The sequence below is a fragment of the Paroedura picta genome, chromosome 8, assembly GCF_049243985.1.
Source record: "Paroedura picta isolate Pp20150507F chromosome 8, Ppicta_v3.0, whole genome shotgun sequence".
Classification (NCBI taxonomy): Eukaryota; Metazoa; Chordata; class Lepidosauria; order Squamata; family Gekkonidae; genus Paroedura; species Paroedura picta.
The window spans coordinates 36,215,518-36,234,035 of NC_135376.1; the positions used below are offsets into that span (position 1 = coordinate 36,215,518).

An 18,518-nucleotide genomic window follows, 5' to 3' on the forward strand; every position below is an offset into this window, starting at 1 on the left:
AGACTCATTTTAAGCTGCAAAATGACTCAGTAGGTCTTACCTGTCAGCATTCCAATGACTGGCAAGAGAAGGGTGGGGGTAACGTTAAATTCTGACAGTGTCAGCATGACTTCACTTCTGAGTTTATGCCAGTGGTGACATCGCACCATCACACAGGGCTGCTCCTCCATGTTCCTGCCTGCCACCCCCCCCCAAGCTTCCCACTAGTTGGCAGGCCTACTGGTTGGTAACCCTAGCTCGGTGTTTATGATGTTTTTCTGCTCTGGCTGGATTTTTCCAGTGTCTTATTCTTCACAGTGTCTTATATGTTTTATCATGTTCGTAAGCTGCCTTGAACAGTTTTGCTGAAGAGGTGGCAGAAGACTTTTCTGAATTACTTAATACTTTTAAGAAGGGGAAGCCACAATTAATATCATCTTATGACCATACATACCTGGATCATTCTATAGCATCTGGGCTAATCCTGCGTTGAGCAGAGGGTTGGACTAGATGGCCTGTATGGCCCCTTCCGACTCTATGATTCTATGATTCTATCTGGTAAGCAAAATCAACCTACCTCACAGCAGATCCCCTCCCCCACCCCCCTCCCGAAGTTCTATCCATGCCCAGTATCAAACGCATTCACCTGCAGGGCCTCTTTTGCGGCTTCACATTTCTCTCGGCGGCCAGAGATGATGATGGTATCACATTTCTTCGGTGAGCCAGGATCGGTTTCTTTGGGCTCCTTCCCTTCATTGCTTTCCTTACCATTCTCCTGCACTGCAGACTCTGAGGCAGGGGCTGTGATCACAGGGACAAGAACAGCAATTAGCTTCAAAAGCCCCACTAAAACATAAACATCCCATCTTCACAGGAACAAGATACTGAGTGTTCACATTTTGAAATCCCAGTACAGAGCCTGGAAAGGCAGCATTTTAAATGCTTCTCATTTCACTGCCATCAATCATTCTCTCATGAGAAATGCACTGGATGGATTTCTAATCAAAGGACATCCCACTGCAAGCAACAATTTTTAGCAAACACAATACTGGGAATCTATAAAAAGTTATCCATTAGTCAGTTTTTGCTGCATAGTGGGATAACAATTGCTTGATGAAGTAAGAAGGCAATAAGGTTCATGACATTTACAGCCTGTCTTTCTCGCTGAGACTCCAGGATGATTACAAAACAATGTGACAGATCTCGGATTACAGAACTAGAAAATAACGCAAATAAAACACTCTCTAAGGCACGTGTGGCACAGATGCAGCAGGGGAAGCCAAAGGAACCCCCCTCATTGGACGAAAGGCAACATCTGCTCTAAGATAGGGTGGGGCACGTCACGAGAAGGCAGTAGCAGCCTGGTGGGGCTCAGCAGGAGTGAGGGTGAACTAACTGCAGGACAGTCTCCTTCCCACCAGGCAGCGCCTGTGTGCAGCAGCAGGGATTGGTTCGTCAGCCCAGGGCATTAGCCGAGGCCATGGGGGACAGGACCACTGGGTTATAAACCTAGTGGGGCAGGTTAAGGCTCAGAGAAGGAAGGGACAGTGTTGGGTTTTAACCAGTATGAACAGAGCCCAGGAGTAAAAAAGGGAGATGTCAGATGAGGTGAGAAATGCAGGTGGATGCAAAGAAAGGGGGAGGAGGATCTGGAGCCTGAGCAAATTAAGGCTGAACCAGGACAGGCCTGAGAGATCTGTTCCAAGGCAGAGGAACAACTCAGCCCCATGAGGTTTGAAGGAGCAGAAATGGTAGGTGAAGGGAACTGTACTAAGGAAACCTGCAACATCCAATAGAAGCAATTAAGGAATGCCATTGTGTCTGGCTGCCTATGGAAACCGGTTCTGATGTCCCATTGCCCCCTGGGGGAGGGGCAAAGCATGATATACCATAATGCAGAAAGTGGGTTACAAGAGGCAGGCAAACAGCAAGGTGATACATACAAGCATCACAACACACTCCCGTCCTAAACTTTTATAAAAGCATCCTGCTTCCATTATACTGCACTGTTAATCCCCTTATGAAAGTGCACTCCTGAACATTTATGCATTGCACACTCTGCAAAATGATGTAAGTATGGGAGGGCTTTCCTGACCTCCACAGGTAGGACATACTGCCTATGACTGGCAAACCCTAGAAGCACTGAAGGTGGGACTTGAGACAGCATACCTGTTTTGGAACAGCAAGTAATATCATGACATTCTAGGAATTGCAAGTCCCTGGTTTCACGATAGAGGATTTTGAAATGTTTAGTTTCGTGACATCACTTCCTGTTTAGAACAGCAAGTGACCTCCAAGGGTCAGTTGTCACTATGTTGCCCCCACTACTGAGCAAGAGCAGGAGACAGGAAGCATTGCGGGAAGTCACCTGCCAAACCTCTGTAAGTGGCAACCCTAGAAGGAGCTGTTGCTGACCGTACCTATTTTTCCATGGCACTCTCAAAAGACTTTGCACAGTTAAACAAAGCTTATGCAGCACCTTATCTTCATTTCTGCTTACTGCTGATTAACCAACTCTGAGCTATGCTTAAGGCAAATTTGTAGTAGTTCAAGATCACATTAGTCAACCCCTTGCGAGCATCTATGGCTATATGTAGATGAATCATTTCTTAAGATCATGTTGCTAGAAATTTCAAGAAATGGAAACTTGTATTCAACCACTTCTCTCAGCCAAGCCTGAAGCCATCCTATAGCTCAAGTCACCTTCCTCTGATGCAAGAGGTTCTTTTTTCAGCAGAACGGTTTCTTTTCCTAGGAAGGCTGCTGCTCAAGTACAGCAAACATTTAAAGTGGATGGAGCAAAGTGATAGGCAGCCTGAAAATGGAAGCTTGACATACACGAGGCACTTGTTTTTACTAGCAAACGGTCAGGGCTTCATACCTGTGTTCTCTTCCCGGTCTGGGAATTTGATCTGAACACCATATTCACGGGTGATCTGTTGGATCCTGGTACCTTTGGGGCCCATAATAGAGCGGTGATACTTCTGAAGAATGGTGCATTCTATTGTCACTTGGGCTTCCTACAAGTGTGAGGGGAGAATTTACAAATGTGATTCCGTAAGTCCTAAAAATTGCCACCAAAGATACAATTTTGGAGATATTTTGCAACATGCAGGGGTTCCCCCTAACGCTTCCAATGTGGTGCAGCAGGGAGACACAGATCGGGATCAAGGAAACATAGATTTGGATCCTCACTGTGCCATGAAAGCTTGCTGGGCAACCTTGAGCCAGTCACCCATTCTCAATCACAGGAGTGTCGTGAGGATAAAATGGAAGAGAGGGGAACAATGTCAGCTTTGTGTCTCCATTGGGGGGAAAAGGTGGGTTATAAAATAAAATAAATCTCTGAAATGGGCCAGGTGAATCTGTTGGGACTAGTTATTTATATCCTAACAAGCATTCATTGCCTCTATAGTGGGGGGGGGGGAGACCCCGCTCAGTGGTTAGGAGCACATGCTGCAGAAGAAAAATCCCAGCTTCCATCCCTGTCTTGTCCATTTGAAGAAAGTCAGGTGGAAGGCACTGGGAAAGACCTCTCTCCACCCTCGATGCCAGAGAAGTACTGCCACTCAGAAGAAACAATACTGAGCTAGAAAGGTCAGCTACGTTTACAGTAGCTTCAAGTGTTTTAGCCACAGTGCAACTCTCCTACTTCTATTAATGTTTTAAAAATAACACTAAAATTTACCTGAAATACTAAAATGGTCATTTTGACAGCAAACCTAAAGATACATGTTTTTCAAAGCCACTGTCTCCAAACCAACAGTAAGCATCAAACCCCACAAGAGAAGTTAGAGGCTTAATTTCTTCGATGAGAAAAGACACTAAAAATCCAAGGAGTTCCACCATAAGACTATGTAGAGAAATTAAAGTAAGCATTACTTCCCTTCTCCTTTCAGTTCACTGAACAATAAAGGATCTGAATAAATGGTAGGCTAATCCTTTCAATCCACATCATGTTAAATCTATGCAGAAATAGAAGACAGATATTTCCACAAAGGTGTGCCGAAGTTATCCAAAGTTAATCCAACAGTACAGGATCTTGCATTTGGTGGGCAGACAATTCTAGCAAGCACCATTTTAATTACAGCATTCAGAACCAAGTAAATTCGCTCCCAGTGGGCCGATTACCTAGATGCTTGTAATACTGCATACGATCAAGTGTGGGCATCAGCATTCTGGACTAGGAAACACAGGCCAAAGGTCCACAGAAAAGGGAGACACTCACCAAGTCATCGATGATCTCCTGGATGCGTTTCTTTGCTGCTTCCACACAGTCCTTTGCTCCTTTAAGTGTGACCTTATCACTCTGTGTGCCAGGGCGAGGAAAGCTCACCATCACACCGCCATACTCCTCTGCGATGGTCCGCAGAACCTGCCCTTTCCGTATGACAAAGTGCCGGTGATGCTTAGGATCCACAGTCATGGAATCTTCCACTACGTTGTCCTGCAAATACACGAGGCACAGCAGTGAGTGGCCTTTTCCAAGACACCCATATCCAAGTCAAGGGCAAAAGGCCATTTACAACGAACTGATTTTTTTTAATGCCTTCCTCACCAAGTTCTTGATGAGCACCTCCAGCTCCTTCTGAGCCTCCTTGACAGCCTCCTCCGTTCCCATAATAGTAATCAGCTCCTGGTCTTTGTCCTCCGAAGTGGGGAAGATGATGCGGGCTCCTGTGTTGTCACGCACCTTGCGAATGTTTCCACCCCCTTTGCCGATCAGGAACTTGTGATACTCGGGCTTGGCACGCAGGTCGACAGTATAACTTTTGGTTTGCTATGTGGAAAGAATAACCGGAAAGCCAATACTTTGGAATTTCTCTAAATGCTATTGTATTTATGAAAAAAGGCAAGCACACACTTTACCCTTTTGTTAGTGCTTGTTTGCTAATGCTAATCATGGAAGACAAAAAAGCCTTTAGGAACTGGAAGTTCAAAATATACCCCACAGCTTCATTTTAGGATCTTCATGCCCAGAGATGTAGCAATAGGTAAGGCCAAAACACATACGGGAGTCTGCATATTTTGAACAAAGTGCTACTTCGAAATGTCAGAAATAAATGACCATATAAACCATGTCAATTACAGTATTTGCTGGCGTATAAGACTACTTTCCCCCCCTGAAAAACATGCCTGCAAGTGGGGGGGTCGTCCTATACGCCGGGTGCACTTCGGTTGGGATAGACGTAGCTGCCCATAGTGGCCCAAAGTACTGTAATGTAATGTGGCAAATTCTATATTTTGAGTGGAAATGTTGGGGGGTCGTCTTATACGCCGGCAAATACGGCACATTTGTTTCACAAAATATCCACTTCTGCTAGCTGCAGAAAAGGCTCTATAGCAAGTTCTCCAAACATTTGAGGCAATTATATTTTTCTTCTAAATGTGCTAATAATTAAGGATTTTTGTTAAAAACACCGCTGCTTCTGGTAATTTCTAACTATACCGGCTGAAGCTCTAATGTTCTATAATACAAGCTAAGCTGGAGGTCTGTGAGGAAATTATTTGTTAATACTTATTTCACCCACCCGCCAGGATTTTTTAACGCTCCCAGGGCCTTGAGCAGGCCAATGTCTTCTGCATCCATTTAACAGATGCACAGCTGCTCAACAGCCATTAGAGTTACATCTGGACTGTCACAGAATTTCAGTGATAAAGGGAGGGATAATAAGTGGTTAAGGCCTAAGACTTTCACATGAATAGGCACTCGTCACAACAATATTCTGGTCTTCATCGGATCAGACAAGAAACCAGAGTCCAATTCAAGGCCCAGTGAATTGCCAAAGGTCACATCAGGACAACAGAACCCTTCCTGGATTACAGACAAGTCAACACCTGCATTAATTCCAGCCTTACTGAAATCCAAAATGAGTAACATAATTAAAAGATGGCAGCAATCAAGTTCAGTGCCCTAGTGTAACTTGGGCAGCCCCCCTCCCCATGGTGACTGTCCTGACCTCCTGGATGGTGTGATACTCTATGACAGCGGGGCCAAACTGTGGCTTTCCAGATGACCATGGACTACAAGGAGCCTGCAGGGGTTCACGGGAATTGTAGTCCACGGTAATCTGGAGAGCCACAGTTGGTCCACCCCGATCTATGACCTCTATGATCAAAACATGCCATCAACTTCTTCCTCATTAGGAAATCAATCAAAACTTTTAATGTAATTTAGATATTCATGCCCTTCTTATCTTCCCAGTGGGGACCCAAAGCAGTCCACCAAAAATAAACTCCCTATTATTTTATCCACACAACAACCCTGCAAGGTACTCTGAGCTGACAGAGTGTGACTGGACCAGGGTAACCTAGTGAGCTTCCATGGCAGAGTGGAGACTCCAACCCAGGTTCCCCAGGAATTGAACCATCATACAACGTTGCTGGCTCTGTTAACATTACTGCTACTCAAAAATAGCATAAGAAATGCAGTACTTGGGTGTCAGCCATCGTGCCTCTACTCTCCAATGCAAAAACTGTGCTTCAGCCACACAACCAAAAGTATTCAAGGATTACTGCTGAGGGGACTGGCTACCCAGTGTCAACGTCTTTCCCTCATTCATCATTCTCACCTTCTCCTCTGCCAGCTGCAGTAGTTGTTTCTTGGCCTTCTCGACATCCTGGGCCGGACCCCTGATGGTAACAGTATCACTTCCTGAGCCTTCTGTGGGGAAATGGATGTGAACCCCGCCACACTCCTCCATAATGGAGCGGATGAAACGACCTTTGGCACCAATGAGTGAATTGTGAAGCTTGGAAGGAATAGAGACCTCCATCTCGGCAATGTTAGCCTAAGAAAAAGGATTAAAAATCTCTTTCTTCTTCTTCTTGATTGAACCATAGGATAAGAAGAGAATATGACTCTGCAGATACTGGGCTTCAACTAATAAGAAGATCCCCATTAACTCTTATTAAATGTAAAGCTGGGACACGTGCCAAGAAGCACCTGAATGCATTAGCAAGCGACAGCCACCAAGGGAACTCAGGCTGCAGGATTCCCATGGAAGTGCACTTATTTGTTTCCAAAAGAATTCTAGAAGGAAAAACCATCCACAATAAAAGGCACAGTAGTGATTTCTCAGAATTGGTCTGTTAATGGGCTTAACGGAGATAAGAGATTCCAAAATGCTGCCCATCTATATATATTTGGACATATCCCTCTTTATTGCATCTTGAAAACCCCAATTGGGTCCTCTTTTCTCAAACTGCCTGTCCAACAGCTGAGTGGAAGAAAGGGAGATGGTCCATTGAAGGAAAATAACCCAGTAGAACATCTTAAGTACTATGGATCATGCTCTCTGACATATCACTTATCAGATGGATTATTCAAGAGAGTTAATTAACTCATAGTTAATGAGAATGAGCAGGGATAGCATGCAGGGCATGCCCATTGATGTTCAGTTTATAGAGTTGTCTGAACTGTAAGCGTGGCAGAAGAGTTTATAGAGTTGCCTCAACTGTAAGCGTGGCAGAAGAGCTCCATCTTGCAGGCCCTGCAGAAATGTGTCACTTCTGGCAGGGCCCTGAAGTCCTCTGAACATTAGAGCACAATCCTAAATAATGTTATCAATCAATGTGGTGCATGGTCATTTGTTTGGGTTAGCTTTTAATCAGTCATGTTCAAAAGAGATGATGCTGAAGGACATTGAGATTTTAATTTGACTGGGGTAGGGGGTGGGATTCTTTCTGTGTATTCTTGTTTTTATATTATGGGCCTCTAGCTGGCAATTCACTTAGAAACTTTGGGGAGAAGCAAGGTGAGAAGCAAAACAATGAGCGGGGAGATAAGCAAAACCAATGAGCACTGCCAAAGAGAACCATAGCTCCTTTAAGGGAAACTGAGAAAGCCTACATTCAGTTCTTTTTTCATTGAACTGGGAACATCAAGTTATACTGGGCTCTACCTAAGGTATCCCCTGTGCAAGCACCGACTCATGTCTGACCCTTGGGGTGACGCCCTCCAGCGTTTTCATGGCAGACTCAATACAGGGTGGTTTGCCAGTGCCTTCCCCAGTCATTACCATTTACCCCCCAGCAAGCAGAGCTTTCAGACTGCATGTCTGCTGCCTTACCACTCTGCGCCACAAGAGGCTCGATAGGTGATAGGGCTCTACCTAGAACACCTTAAAACCTACTCAGGAGGATCATTCATCTTACCAGCTCTTTTTGGATGGACAGGATCCGGTTGCGAGCAGCTTCACAGTTGGCTCTTTTCCCTGTGATGACAATGGTCTCTGAATTGCTGTTTTCCGCTGGGAGATCAATCTTAGTGTTGCATTCCTCACGGATCTACAGACAGATGGAGGATGGGAGGAAGTTAAAAGAGCCTAACAGAGACTGGCTTCCAGGACAAACAGGAGGCAGGTCTCACCAGTGGCAGAGAAATGCAGCCTGACATTCAAGACACAGCTTACCATGTTCCTGGCTGGTGACACAATGTCTGGAAAGACGACTTGCCAGGAGTACTGATTACTGCAAACTAGGATAACATGCTGTGTGGTGTAAAGAATTCCCTCCCCACACCCTTCCATGGCAATATGTCCCCCCTCTCCTTGCCTCTCTTAGATCTTCAAAGGTTCCATATCCCATGAGTCATTGCTGACAATCTAAAGGAAGTCACAGAAGCAATTATTTGGAGGAGAACAATAGACTCTAAAAGACCACTAGATAGTAGGCTTACATTATGCTCCCAGGAGACAGACTAACTGCCACAGGCCAAAAAGATTACGGAACATCATTGCAGAATTCTTGAGGTTAATATTCCTGAAGTGGTAAGCCAAAAACTCAACAAACCAAATGCATGGGGTAGCCTTTCTAAATTAATTTTGTGCTAAAAATTCCCAGAAAACTTCTTATGTTAGGTTTATTGCATGGACCTTCACTTACAGCAGAGAAGTGGCAGGGACCTTCATGGAATCAAAGTCCTACCTTTTTGATATTTGCGCCGCCTTTCCCAATGATGTTCTTGTGGAATTGCTTGAAGATGGGGACAGAAATAGAATAGCTGTTCTCAACCTGACATCAAAAGATATAAAAAAGGACTAAACACACTGTAGGTGCCAGTAAGTGCGATTGCATCTAGATAGTTTCAGAGATTAGCCAGGCTGGTCTGCAACAGAAAGCCAGTTTTTAAGTGCACTAGTACCTAAGCGACCAGCAAGATATTTTGGGGTATAAGCTTTTGAGTGTCAAAGCACCCTTCACTAAGGAAGCCACTGACTCTCAAAAGCTGATACACCCCCTGATACACCCCCCTCGGCCCAAAGTCTTGCTGGTCTCTAAAGTGCTATTAAGACTCAAATCTAGCTGCAAATTCCTCTATCCTGCTCCACACATAATCATGCAATACCAAACCCAGACTACTTCCAGACAACATGTTTCCTGTAGGTGGCTGAGAAGTGAAAATATTCATTACATTCCCTAGTGGGCACAAGACTGGCAGAAGACTGGCACTGACTCCCTGCGTCATGCTGTTGCATCCTGCTTTGAGGAACTGTCCCTCTGGCTAGAAATAAGAAATGCTGGAGTTGTTCTTGTCCAAAAATAATCTGCTCTGTCTGCTTTGTGAGTTCTACAATAGAAGTCGTAATAAGAAAAAAAAAACTCAGAACAATCTATGCCAATTCAGATTAGAAGAGAGGCACATGAAAAATACCAGGAATAGCAGCTGAAGAACAGGAAAAACAAAAGTGAGGTGGGGGGGGGGGAGAGAGAACAAGCACAATAATCTACAGGGCTATTAAGAATCCTGCTCAGCTGTATTCAATGGGGCTTACTCCCAGGGAAGAGTTCTTAGCACTGCACTGTACGTGACTAAGGTCAAACAGGCGTCAACTGACAAGACCCATCGAATGAAAATCAAGAAGGATGACTAACAGGCCTTGCTTTAGAGTCAGGGGGGTGATAGATTTAAATCCTCTGATTCTACACATGTTACATTTTGGAGGACTGGATATAACAGAGAAAAGAGTACCAACCAGTTAAGGGACAGCAAGTTACCCTAAGGACTTAAAGGGCATCAATTGTTTAAATAATGAAAGACAAAAGGATACCCACAGTTCTAATGTAACTAAAGGGTGGTGAAAGTGTAAAGGCCAAACCCAAAGTAACAATCTCGTACCAAATCTGCCACCATCTTCTGCAAGTACTTGGAGCATTTTTCCACTTCATTCTTGGGTCCTCTAAGCTGAACAATATCACTCTTGTGTGACGGATCTGGGAAGTTGATGATAACCTGCAAGAAGGGATCAATCCAAGACATGGTCACATAGACGGCCAATGGCAGGTTACCATTTCCGTAATATGGAATACAGAATCTGCCCACACAATCTCTCTTTGCTCCAAGGGAAGATTCTGAGTTTGTCATACACCTACATACATGATGGAATTGATTAGCACTTAGAACGCTGGCAAGGGGGGTACTCAGTTACACCTCTGTCTAAAACAGATACCTAATAAAGACTGGTGATTTATCTAAAACCGCATCTTCAAAATGCAACCACAAGAGGGCATTTCCTTGCTACTGCAGCATATCTGGCAGTAAGCCTCCCTTGGTTTCATCCCAACCTCTGCAGAGAGACGGATACATCAGGAGCAGATATAAAGGGGAAGCCCCACATGGTCAAAGGAGGTCTAGGCAGAATGATCTCAGGAACAGTCTCAAAAAGGTAGAAGGATAAAGGTATCCCCTGGGCAAGCACCGAGTCATGTCTGACCCTTGTGGGGATGCCCTCTAGCGTTTTCTTGGCAGACTCAATACAGGGTGGTTTGCCAGGGTGGATACCAGACATCAATGACAGAAAACAGAACTGATCAGCAGAACTAGGGAATGGCTGCAACTGGAGCAAAGTGAGAATGAAATAGGAGAAAGAATGACAAGGAGAGGATAAGGTCTGTATTATAAGAGGTTAGGCACTCAAGGGACACTCTAAGGGGGGTTCTGTGGAGGCCTGAACCAGGAAATTCTGTCACAGCACCAACAGAACATAAAAGTCTTCAGTAAAGGCAAATTAAAAATCAGCTGACAGAATGAACAAATAGTTAGCATCGTTTGTCCCACACTTTTGTTATAGCTACAAATCTCACAGCCATGTTTGGAACCAAGACTGATTTTCAAGACAGAAGTAGTAACAGTTTTAATTTTAACACTAGTAGCCAGATTGTGTCAGTTCTCAGAAGCTAAGCAGGGAGACCCTCTTCTGATAGAGCTGAAAGACAGATTGATGCTAGGAGGTGTATATTTCTATAAGAAAGATTCATGTGATGTCTATGCAAGAACTGATTAACATTACAAGGGAGGGTCCTTGCTACTGATTAAAACCTTTGTGCATGAAAACAAGAGTGAAGTTCCAGACCTCATTCTGGCGAAGCCCCCAATTATTTATGGATGAATGAGCCTTTGAATATTTTGGATTAAAAGTTCTTTATTGACACTCTCGTGGGAGTGACTGGTTGGTTTTTTGATTTGGAGTTCGCAGAAGCTAAGCAGGGTTGGTTCTGGCTACTATTTGGATAGGAGACCAACGAGCAATACCAGAGTCTTGAAGGGGAGGGAGGCAAAGGCAAGCAGTCTCTGGCCTTGAGAAGCTTCCGGGAAGGGGTGGCCAAACTATGTCCATGGACTACAATCACCATGGTAATGGTACAATTGCAGAAAATACAAGAGAGAGAACAAAAATCCTGACAAGCAGGGTGGGGGTCTGCTCCCCCCCTGAAATGCTGCAGAGTCATCAGTGCTGAGGGGGGTACACACCTCAACAATGACCCAGATGGAAACACCATATTAAAGAGTTTTATTACCTCTGGGAATTTGTCCCGAGTATCCCGAATCCGTTCACCCTTCTGCCCAATGATAGTTCTGTGGAATTTCTGATCAATGATCAGATCCTTAGTGCGTTCATTTTCCTGGGGGAACACATTAAACAGGTCATAGGGTGATAGAGGTTGAAATACAGGCCAGCTTGTCATTCCGTCTCCAACGGTTTGTAGTGATTTGCCCATCAATTTGCCTGCCAACCCTCAAATGATAGTAGATAGGTTGTCATCTAGCAGAAACAGAAGCACCTGCCCCCCACCCAGACACAAACAGAACTTGTGGGGGAAAGTGATCAGAAACCATTTCCCCCCTGGACAGAGTCCAGCTCTCTGTAGCTCACCATACGTGATGCAAGTTCCAGCAGCTCTCTCTTGGCCTCTTGAACTCCTTGAGGGTCCCCTTCAATTCGGATGAGGTTGCTTTTCTCATTGTCTGGAGGGATCCGCACAGACACTTTATACTGATCCTTAATCCTGTTGACTGTAATTGCAAAGATTCTGCTCAGAACACTCATCTTATTTCATGTCTTATATAAATCAAGACCTCAGAATTTCAGAGCAAGCAGTTTTCTCTCATTTGGGGATTAACTTAGGCTTGAAGTGACACTGACCTATTCATGGAGGACAAGCCAGTAAAGGGGGAAAATCATTCGTTTTCTTATTTAGCATGAAGTTAAAAATAAAGAAAACCAGTAAGACACATATACCACATAATGCTGTTTTCAGAGCTGTATTGCTCCACCCCTAGCATAGGAACAAGGTGTTCCTCTATACAGAATGCTCATTTTAACTGAAGACTAGGTCTCAAGAACAGTTCATGCCTGTAGATTTAGAAGCAAACACCAGTAGGTAACACTGAGCCATCTCAGCTCCCAAGTGGAAACCGGGGGGGGGGGGGGGGAGAGGGCAGAGAACAGAAATGCAAATACAAGAATTAGTATCTAACTTACTGTTGGCTCCACTCTTTCCAATAAGGTGTCTATGAAACTTGTGGTCAATACTGATTTCTGCATAATCCATTCGGTTGATCTAAAAGAAAAAAGCAGTTCATGATTAGACAAAATCAGGAGTACCAGTCTATTCTTCGATTTCAGGGCGGGGGAAGGGAAAAGACAGCAATAGACAATATAGATGCTCCAAACAGCCACAATTACATCTATATGTTCAACTGAATAAGGCGACTAACATAATTCAACTTTCTGATTTTTTAAAAGAAGTGGCTTGGTACAGTTGCAGTTTCATCAGTGCTTTAGCGAACATATTCCAACACAGTCCTTTATTAAGTTTTCAATGAAGCGGCCATAAAGAGCGCTGCTCCCTTTGGTCCCTAGGACAGCAGCCATAGCCAAACTAAAGCCTACTGAGCACAGCAGACCTAGCCCTGGTATAAAATATAACCTGTGTGTTTGTCCTACAGGCGCAAGGAAGGTTCAACATCTTGACTAATGACTTGCAGCATACTGCTAGACTGCATTCTCAGCTTCCTACCTTACATCTGAGAGAATGAATCCCCAGTTAGAAACCAAAGTTTGCCAGCTCACCAGATCTTTGACCATGCTCTCAATCTGTTCTTGAGCCACGTTGACATCCTCCGTGGGTCCCTCCAGCGTTATTTTATCCTCTCCTTCAGTGAACTCTATATGAACCTTTCAATAAAGAGGCAATACTGCATCAGCATGAAATTACAAATGAGGAATCAATGTAACAGCATTGGGTTTGGAGACATCCCTTCAGTCTATTTCCTTTAAAGACAGTAACGGAAGGAACACTTCTGTACAAAGAAACAGAATCTAATTTCCAGTGGAAAATACATGGAAGTCAGATCATCTTGGAAAGACTGCCAGTCTCAGAAATGGCAGCTGGTGACTGAAGAACTCAACTGCTCATTTTGACAGTCTCACTGACAACTTATCCAGAGAGTTTATCTCACTCCAAATTTAATTTTGTGAGGTTCCTTTGAATCTTTGTCTTTGCATACCAGAACACCCTGTAGGTACAAGAAGCCAGATACTACTTCTCAAAAAAGTATCTCCATTGCTTTTGCATGGAGTGTGTGTGTGGGGGGGGGGGGGAGACAAGACACACACTGGCCCTGATCAGGCAGAAAAATGAGATATAAATGTTGTAAAGAAATATATATAATTTACCGCCTATCATAAGCTTTCTGGCAGCAGCTACGATAATTACATGTCAACTTTAAAGTCCATGTGAGATAACATTTTCAAAAGTGCATACCTTTGGCATCTGTTGGGTAATTTTGGCCAGGTTTTGCCCTTTCTTGCCAATGATGAAACGATGAAGCCAAGAGGGGGCAGAGACAGAGGAGACTGTGAAACTGTTGGCCTAGAGGAGGGGGGAAATTTTGTTAGTACATACAGCGATGATTTCCCTGAGGACAACAAATCACCCAGGTCTAGCCAATATTGTATTTGCCAGGTTCTCAAGGCAATTGCCAAACAAGAAATCGCAGCCTTCAACACTTCTGAAGCTATTCAACAATCATGTATCTCGAAGGCACAATAGCAAAATCAAAGGCAGCACCTCTCTGATTCTCAAGGGCTCTCTCATACGAGGCCTATTTAAATTCAGGGGGATGCAGTCTACACAAAACTGCTGGCTTGTCAGTACATTTAAAAGAAAAGCCCCCAAAGACTGGACTGGACGGCACTCCAATTACCTTGGCATAGACCTCAGTCAGTGCCTGCCCAAGCTTTTCAGGTTCGCCACGCAGTATCACAGTCTCCGAGCTGCTGTCAGTGGGTGGGATCTCGACCGAGACTCCAGTTTTTTCCAAGATCTCCTGCAGGGAGTTCCCTTTGGGACCGATGACGTACTTGTGCTGGGACTTTTTCACCTCCACAGCAATTGTAGTAGTCTTCTTTTTCTGTGCACAGAGAAAGTACCTGAACATCAGTCAATAAGGGAGTGGGGAGAAGAAAAGGCAGCTGGGTGCGGGGGCAGAAGCCACAAGACAAAGAGTCATGATTTCTTTGCCAAGATCGGAAAAGGGCTGGAACAAGCAGGCGCGCACAGAAAACTTTTGCCCCGTATACCAGGGGTAGTCAACCTGTGGTCCTCCAGATGTTCATGGACTACAATTCCCATGAGCCACTGTCAGAAAATGCTGGCAGGGGCTCATGGGAATTGTAGTCCATGAACATCTGGAGGACCACAGGTTGACTACCTCTGCACAATGTGCAAACACAAAGGTGAAGAACCAGGAGGGGACTGCCAGCAAAACCATTAAAATGCACCAAGACTGCAGACAGACTGAATCTGTTTGTGTTTCAGGACCAAATACAAGCTTCCAGTGAGGGTTCTTGCTGCAACGATCTAATCTTGAGGAGAGAGAATAATCAGTGGATTTAGATAGGCGCTGGTGGCCAAAAAAAATGTGCTTGTGAACTGACAGTCAGGTTGCCTGCCTGCTCCTTTCCCAAGCCACAAGAGTGTAACAGTGTGCCACAGAGAAAGGGACTCTACTTCTACCGCAACAACAGGGCCAAATAACTTATCACAGCAGTACGAAAAAGAGCTGACAGCAGCAAGATACAGAAGAAAAACCGCTGCTATAAATCTGAGGAGGTTTCCTACCTCAAATCGTATCTGCAGCAGGGAGGAGAAAGCTGGACAGAAAACTCCCATCACCGCAAAAGCAGGAAGACGCCTTGGCAAAGGAAATGGGGCTCTGGAAGGTTCTGCAGCTGGTCTGTGCGCGTGTAACTCCCAATGCAGGGCTAAGAGCCTTGCCTTACCTTCTCTTCGTAGATCTTCTTCACACGAGCCACTGCTTGGGCCAGCTGCTCCTTCTCTCCAGTGAAGACTATCTCGGTCCTGTTGACGCTGGGAGGGGGGATGTTAATGCGGGTCCCTGTCTCCTGCATGATTTCGCTCACCAGCTTGTTGAAAGGGCCAGCAATGAAAGGATGGTACACCTTCTCCACCTCAAGCCTCTCTACTGCACGTTTATCCTAAGGAAAGGAAATCACAGCATTCATAGAATCATAGAATTGGAAGGGACCTCATGGGTCATCTAGTCCAACCCCCTGCACTATGCAGGACACTCACATCCCAATCGCTCATCTACTGTAACCTGCCACCCGTTTGCCTTCACAGAATCAGCCTCTCCGTCAGATGGCTATCTAGCCTCTGTTTAAAAATGTCCAAAGATGGAGAACCCACCACCTCCCGAGGAAGCCTGACACCATTTTAAAGCCTAACACCATTTCCCACACACCATTTTAAAAAATCACTTTAAGAAGAAAGCAGTTTTTTATGCCCTGCATTTTACTGCCCAAAGGAATCCCAAAGTGGTTTACAAACACCATTCCCTTCCTCTCCCCACAACAAACACCCTGTGAGGTAGATGGGACTGAGAGAGTTCTAAGAGAACTGCTCTGTGAGAACAGCCCTATGAGAACTAAGACTGGCCCAAGGTCACCCAGCTGGCCGCATGTGGAGGGATGGGGGATCACGCCTGATTCTCCACATGAGAGGCCACCATTCTGAACTCCTACACCATGCTGTCTCTCTAGAAACTATTACTAAAGAATGCCCAGTCTCAAATTCCTGTACCAGTCAGCATGCCACACCCGACATGGATGACATCCATGGCTCTACTCATCCCACATATTCAAATTCAGAGGATTTAATATTGTTCCTTGGCCCCAGCAACTCAAACCCCAGTGGCATCTTTTATAAACCAGACCAGGCTGCGTCTGGATGAGCATGGCTGTTACAAGGAAGAGAAAGGACCCTGAAGGAAAAAAGAACAAAGAGTCTAGGAGCACAAGCAAAGTTGGCAGGTAGAGCATGTCCATACACATGAGTGTGGAGACAGAGAAAGAGGCTGCATTCAGATTTTGCAGCTGCGTCCATACTTTTGTTAAATAGTCAAATGAGAATCAATCTGAAAACGAGACAGGCAGTCTGGTTTGATAAAGGCTCTGTGGATAAGACTCACAATTGCCTTATGTGGATTCTGAAAATGCCACAATAGCAGTCATGGAAAGCCAACACGAAAAACTGCACCAACTGAAGTTTAGGGGGTCAAGGTGCAATTTCTCAATACCTGAGCACATGACTCCAGATGAACACATTTCCCCGAAACTCTCCAGCTGAGTAACAGGGCCACATTGATAAGGGAAACATAGCTATTACAATACCTGTGCTTCCTGAGTAGTTATCAATATGTGAAGTGCACCAAATGCAACTTTAATTTGATGGGAGATATGTGGCTTATTAAAGTTATTCAAAAAGCTGCAAAATCTGAGAAGCATTACTACTCTAGCCTTCAGTGTTTCATTGCTTGACACAAAGACAAGCTGAACCATCTTAGAAGAGGAGCTGGTGAAATAATTTTTCCTCAGAGGCCATTAAGGTGAACACACGCAGCTGTTTACCTGTTCAGCAGAGATGAGCACAATCTCGTGACGAGCCTTCTCAATCCCTTCTTTGGTGCCGGTGATCTTGATCTGGTTGCTGGGGTCGTCCGGGCGGGGGATCTGGATCTTAGTGGCAGTTTTGAGCTCTAGGTCCTGCAGCTTCTCTCCATTCTTGCCGATGACAAAACGGTGATGCTCCTTGGGAATAGGCACAGTTGCTGAAGCCTACAGCAGAGATTAAGTATTAAGGTGGACGTACAAGCCAATTCCACAATCCATCTGCTAAAGGCTGAGTTGGCCCATTCAATACAGACCAAAGAATTTCAGCAGGGAAAGCATCTCTTATCATAACTGGTGCGGTATTCAAAAACTGCAGCTACCAGCGTTCACACATCTATTCAACTATGAAAGACAGAAGGCCTATTCTCATAATGAACGTGGTCCAGCTCACAGAATAATTTTTTTTTATCCTACCTTTCTATCATTTCAGTTATTAATTTCAATTATTATTATTATTATTATTATTATTATTATTATTATTATTATTATTATTATTATTATTATTATTATTATTATTATTATTATTATTATTATTATTTCGATTTATTTCCCGCCACTCCCAAATGGCTTGCGGCGGGTTACAGTGTCTTAAAAAACCCATTAAAACTCCCATTAAAAGACTTTAAAATGTCACAACATGGCAGCACAATAATAAGATCCCCTTCCTACCCCCATTCCTAAAAAAGGGGGGGTGGAGGAGAAGGAGGTCAATGATGTTCAAGAAGCCCGGGGGAGAGCAGTCGATGTACCCCAGCCAGCCCCAGCCTCAACCATAGACCTGGCGGAAGAGCTCCATCTTGCAGGCCCTGCGGAACGTTGAAGGGTCCCGCAGGGCCCGCAGCTCACCCGGGAGCTCATTCCACCAGGTGGGGACCAGGACTGAAAAGGCCCTGGCCCTGGTCGAGGCTAGGCGTGCTTCCCTAGGCCCCCATCTTTCTCCCACTGGAGACCCTCTCCTTTAATTTAACCTCATAATCAGTGTCTCAGAGCAAGGCTCCTACTTAGCTGCTACAGTTCACAGTTGTTAAGACATTTGTCTTGAAACTGTTTGATATTCTCTGTTAAAGCTATCTCGCAACAACAAATTCCAAAAGTTAATCATATATAGTGCTCTCTTAGATTGAGGACAATTTCAGTTAGCAGCCCCTCTGATGCAAGGTTGAAAAAAGAAAAGTGAAATTCTAATTTCCCACAACATTCAGAATGTTTGAGTCCAGTGGCACCTTTAAGACCAACAAAGATTTATTCAAGGCGTGAGCTTTCGAGTGCAAGTACCCTTCG

The 18,518-nt window shown here is 44.6% G+C and overlaps 1 protein-coding gene across 5 annotated transcripts in view; it reads right to left on the reverse strand.

Moving 5' to 3' along the window:
- The window catches only part of HDLBP (high density lipoprotein binding protein), a 62,044-nt gene that overhangs the window by 8,003 nt on the left and 35,523 nt on the right, over window positions 1–18,518 (reverse strand). For all 5 annotated transcript variants that reach the window (XM_077349024.1, XM_077349026.1, XM_077349025.1 and 2 more), the window contains exons 6-21: window positions 17,196–17,402; window positions 15,549–15,764; window positions 14,471–14,677; window positions 14,029–14,136; window positions 13,335–13,439; window positions 12,744–12,822; window positions 12,135–12,274; window positions 11,779–11,883; window positions 10,100–10,213; window positions 8,908–8,994; window positions 8,137–8,268; window positions 6,552–6,770; window positions 4,538–4,759; window positions 4,208–4,426; window positions 2,861–2,999; window positions 626–780 (exon numbers count right to left, since the gene is read on the reverse strand). In XM_077349024.1, the coding sequence (XP_077205139.1) occupies window positions 626–780; window positions 2,861–2,999; window positions 4,208–4,426; window positions 4,538–4,759; window positions 6,552–6,770; window positions 8,137–8,268; window positions 8,908–8,994; window positions 10,100–10,213; window positions 11,779–11,883; window positions 12,135–12,274; window positions 12,744–12,822; window positions 13,335–13,439; window positions 14,029–14,136; window positions 14,471–14,677; window positions 15,549–15,764; window positions 17,196–17,402 (2,454 nt within the window). The remainder of the gene's footprint in view (window positions 1–625; window positions 781–2,860; window positions 3,000–4,207; window positions 4,427–4,537; window positions 4,760–6,551; window positions 6,771–8,136; window positions 8,269–8,907; window positions 8,995–10,099; window positions 10,214–11,778; window positions 11,884–12,134; window positions 12,275–12,743; window positions 12,823–13,334; window positions 13,440–14,028; window positions 14,137–14,470; window positions 14,678–15,548; window positions 15,765–17,195; window positions 17,403–18,518) is intronic.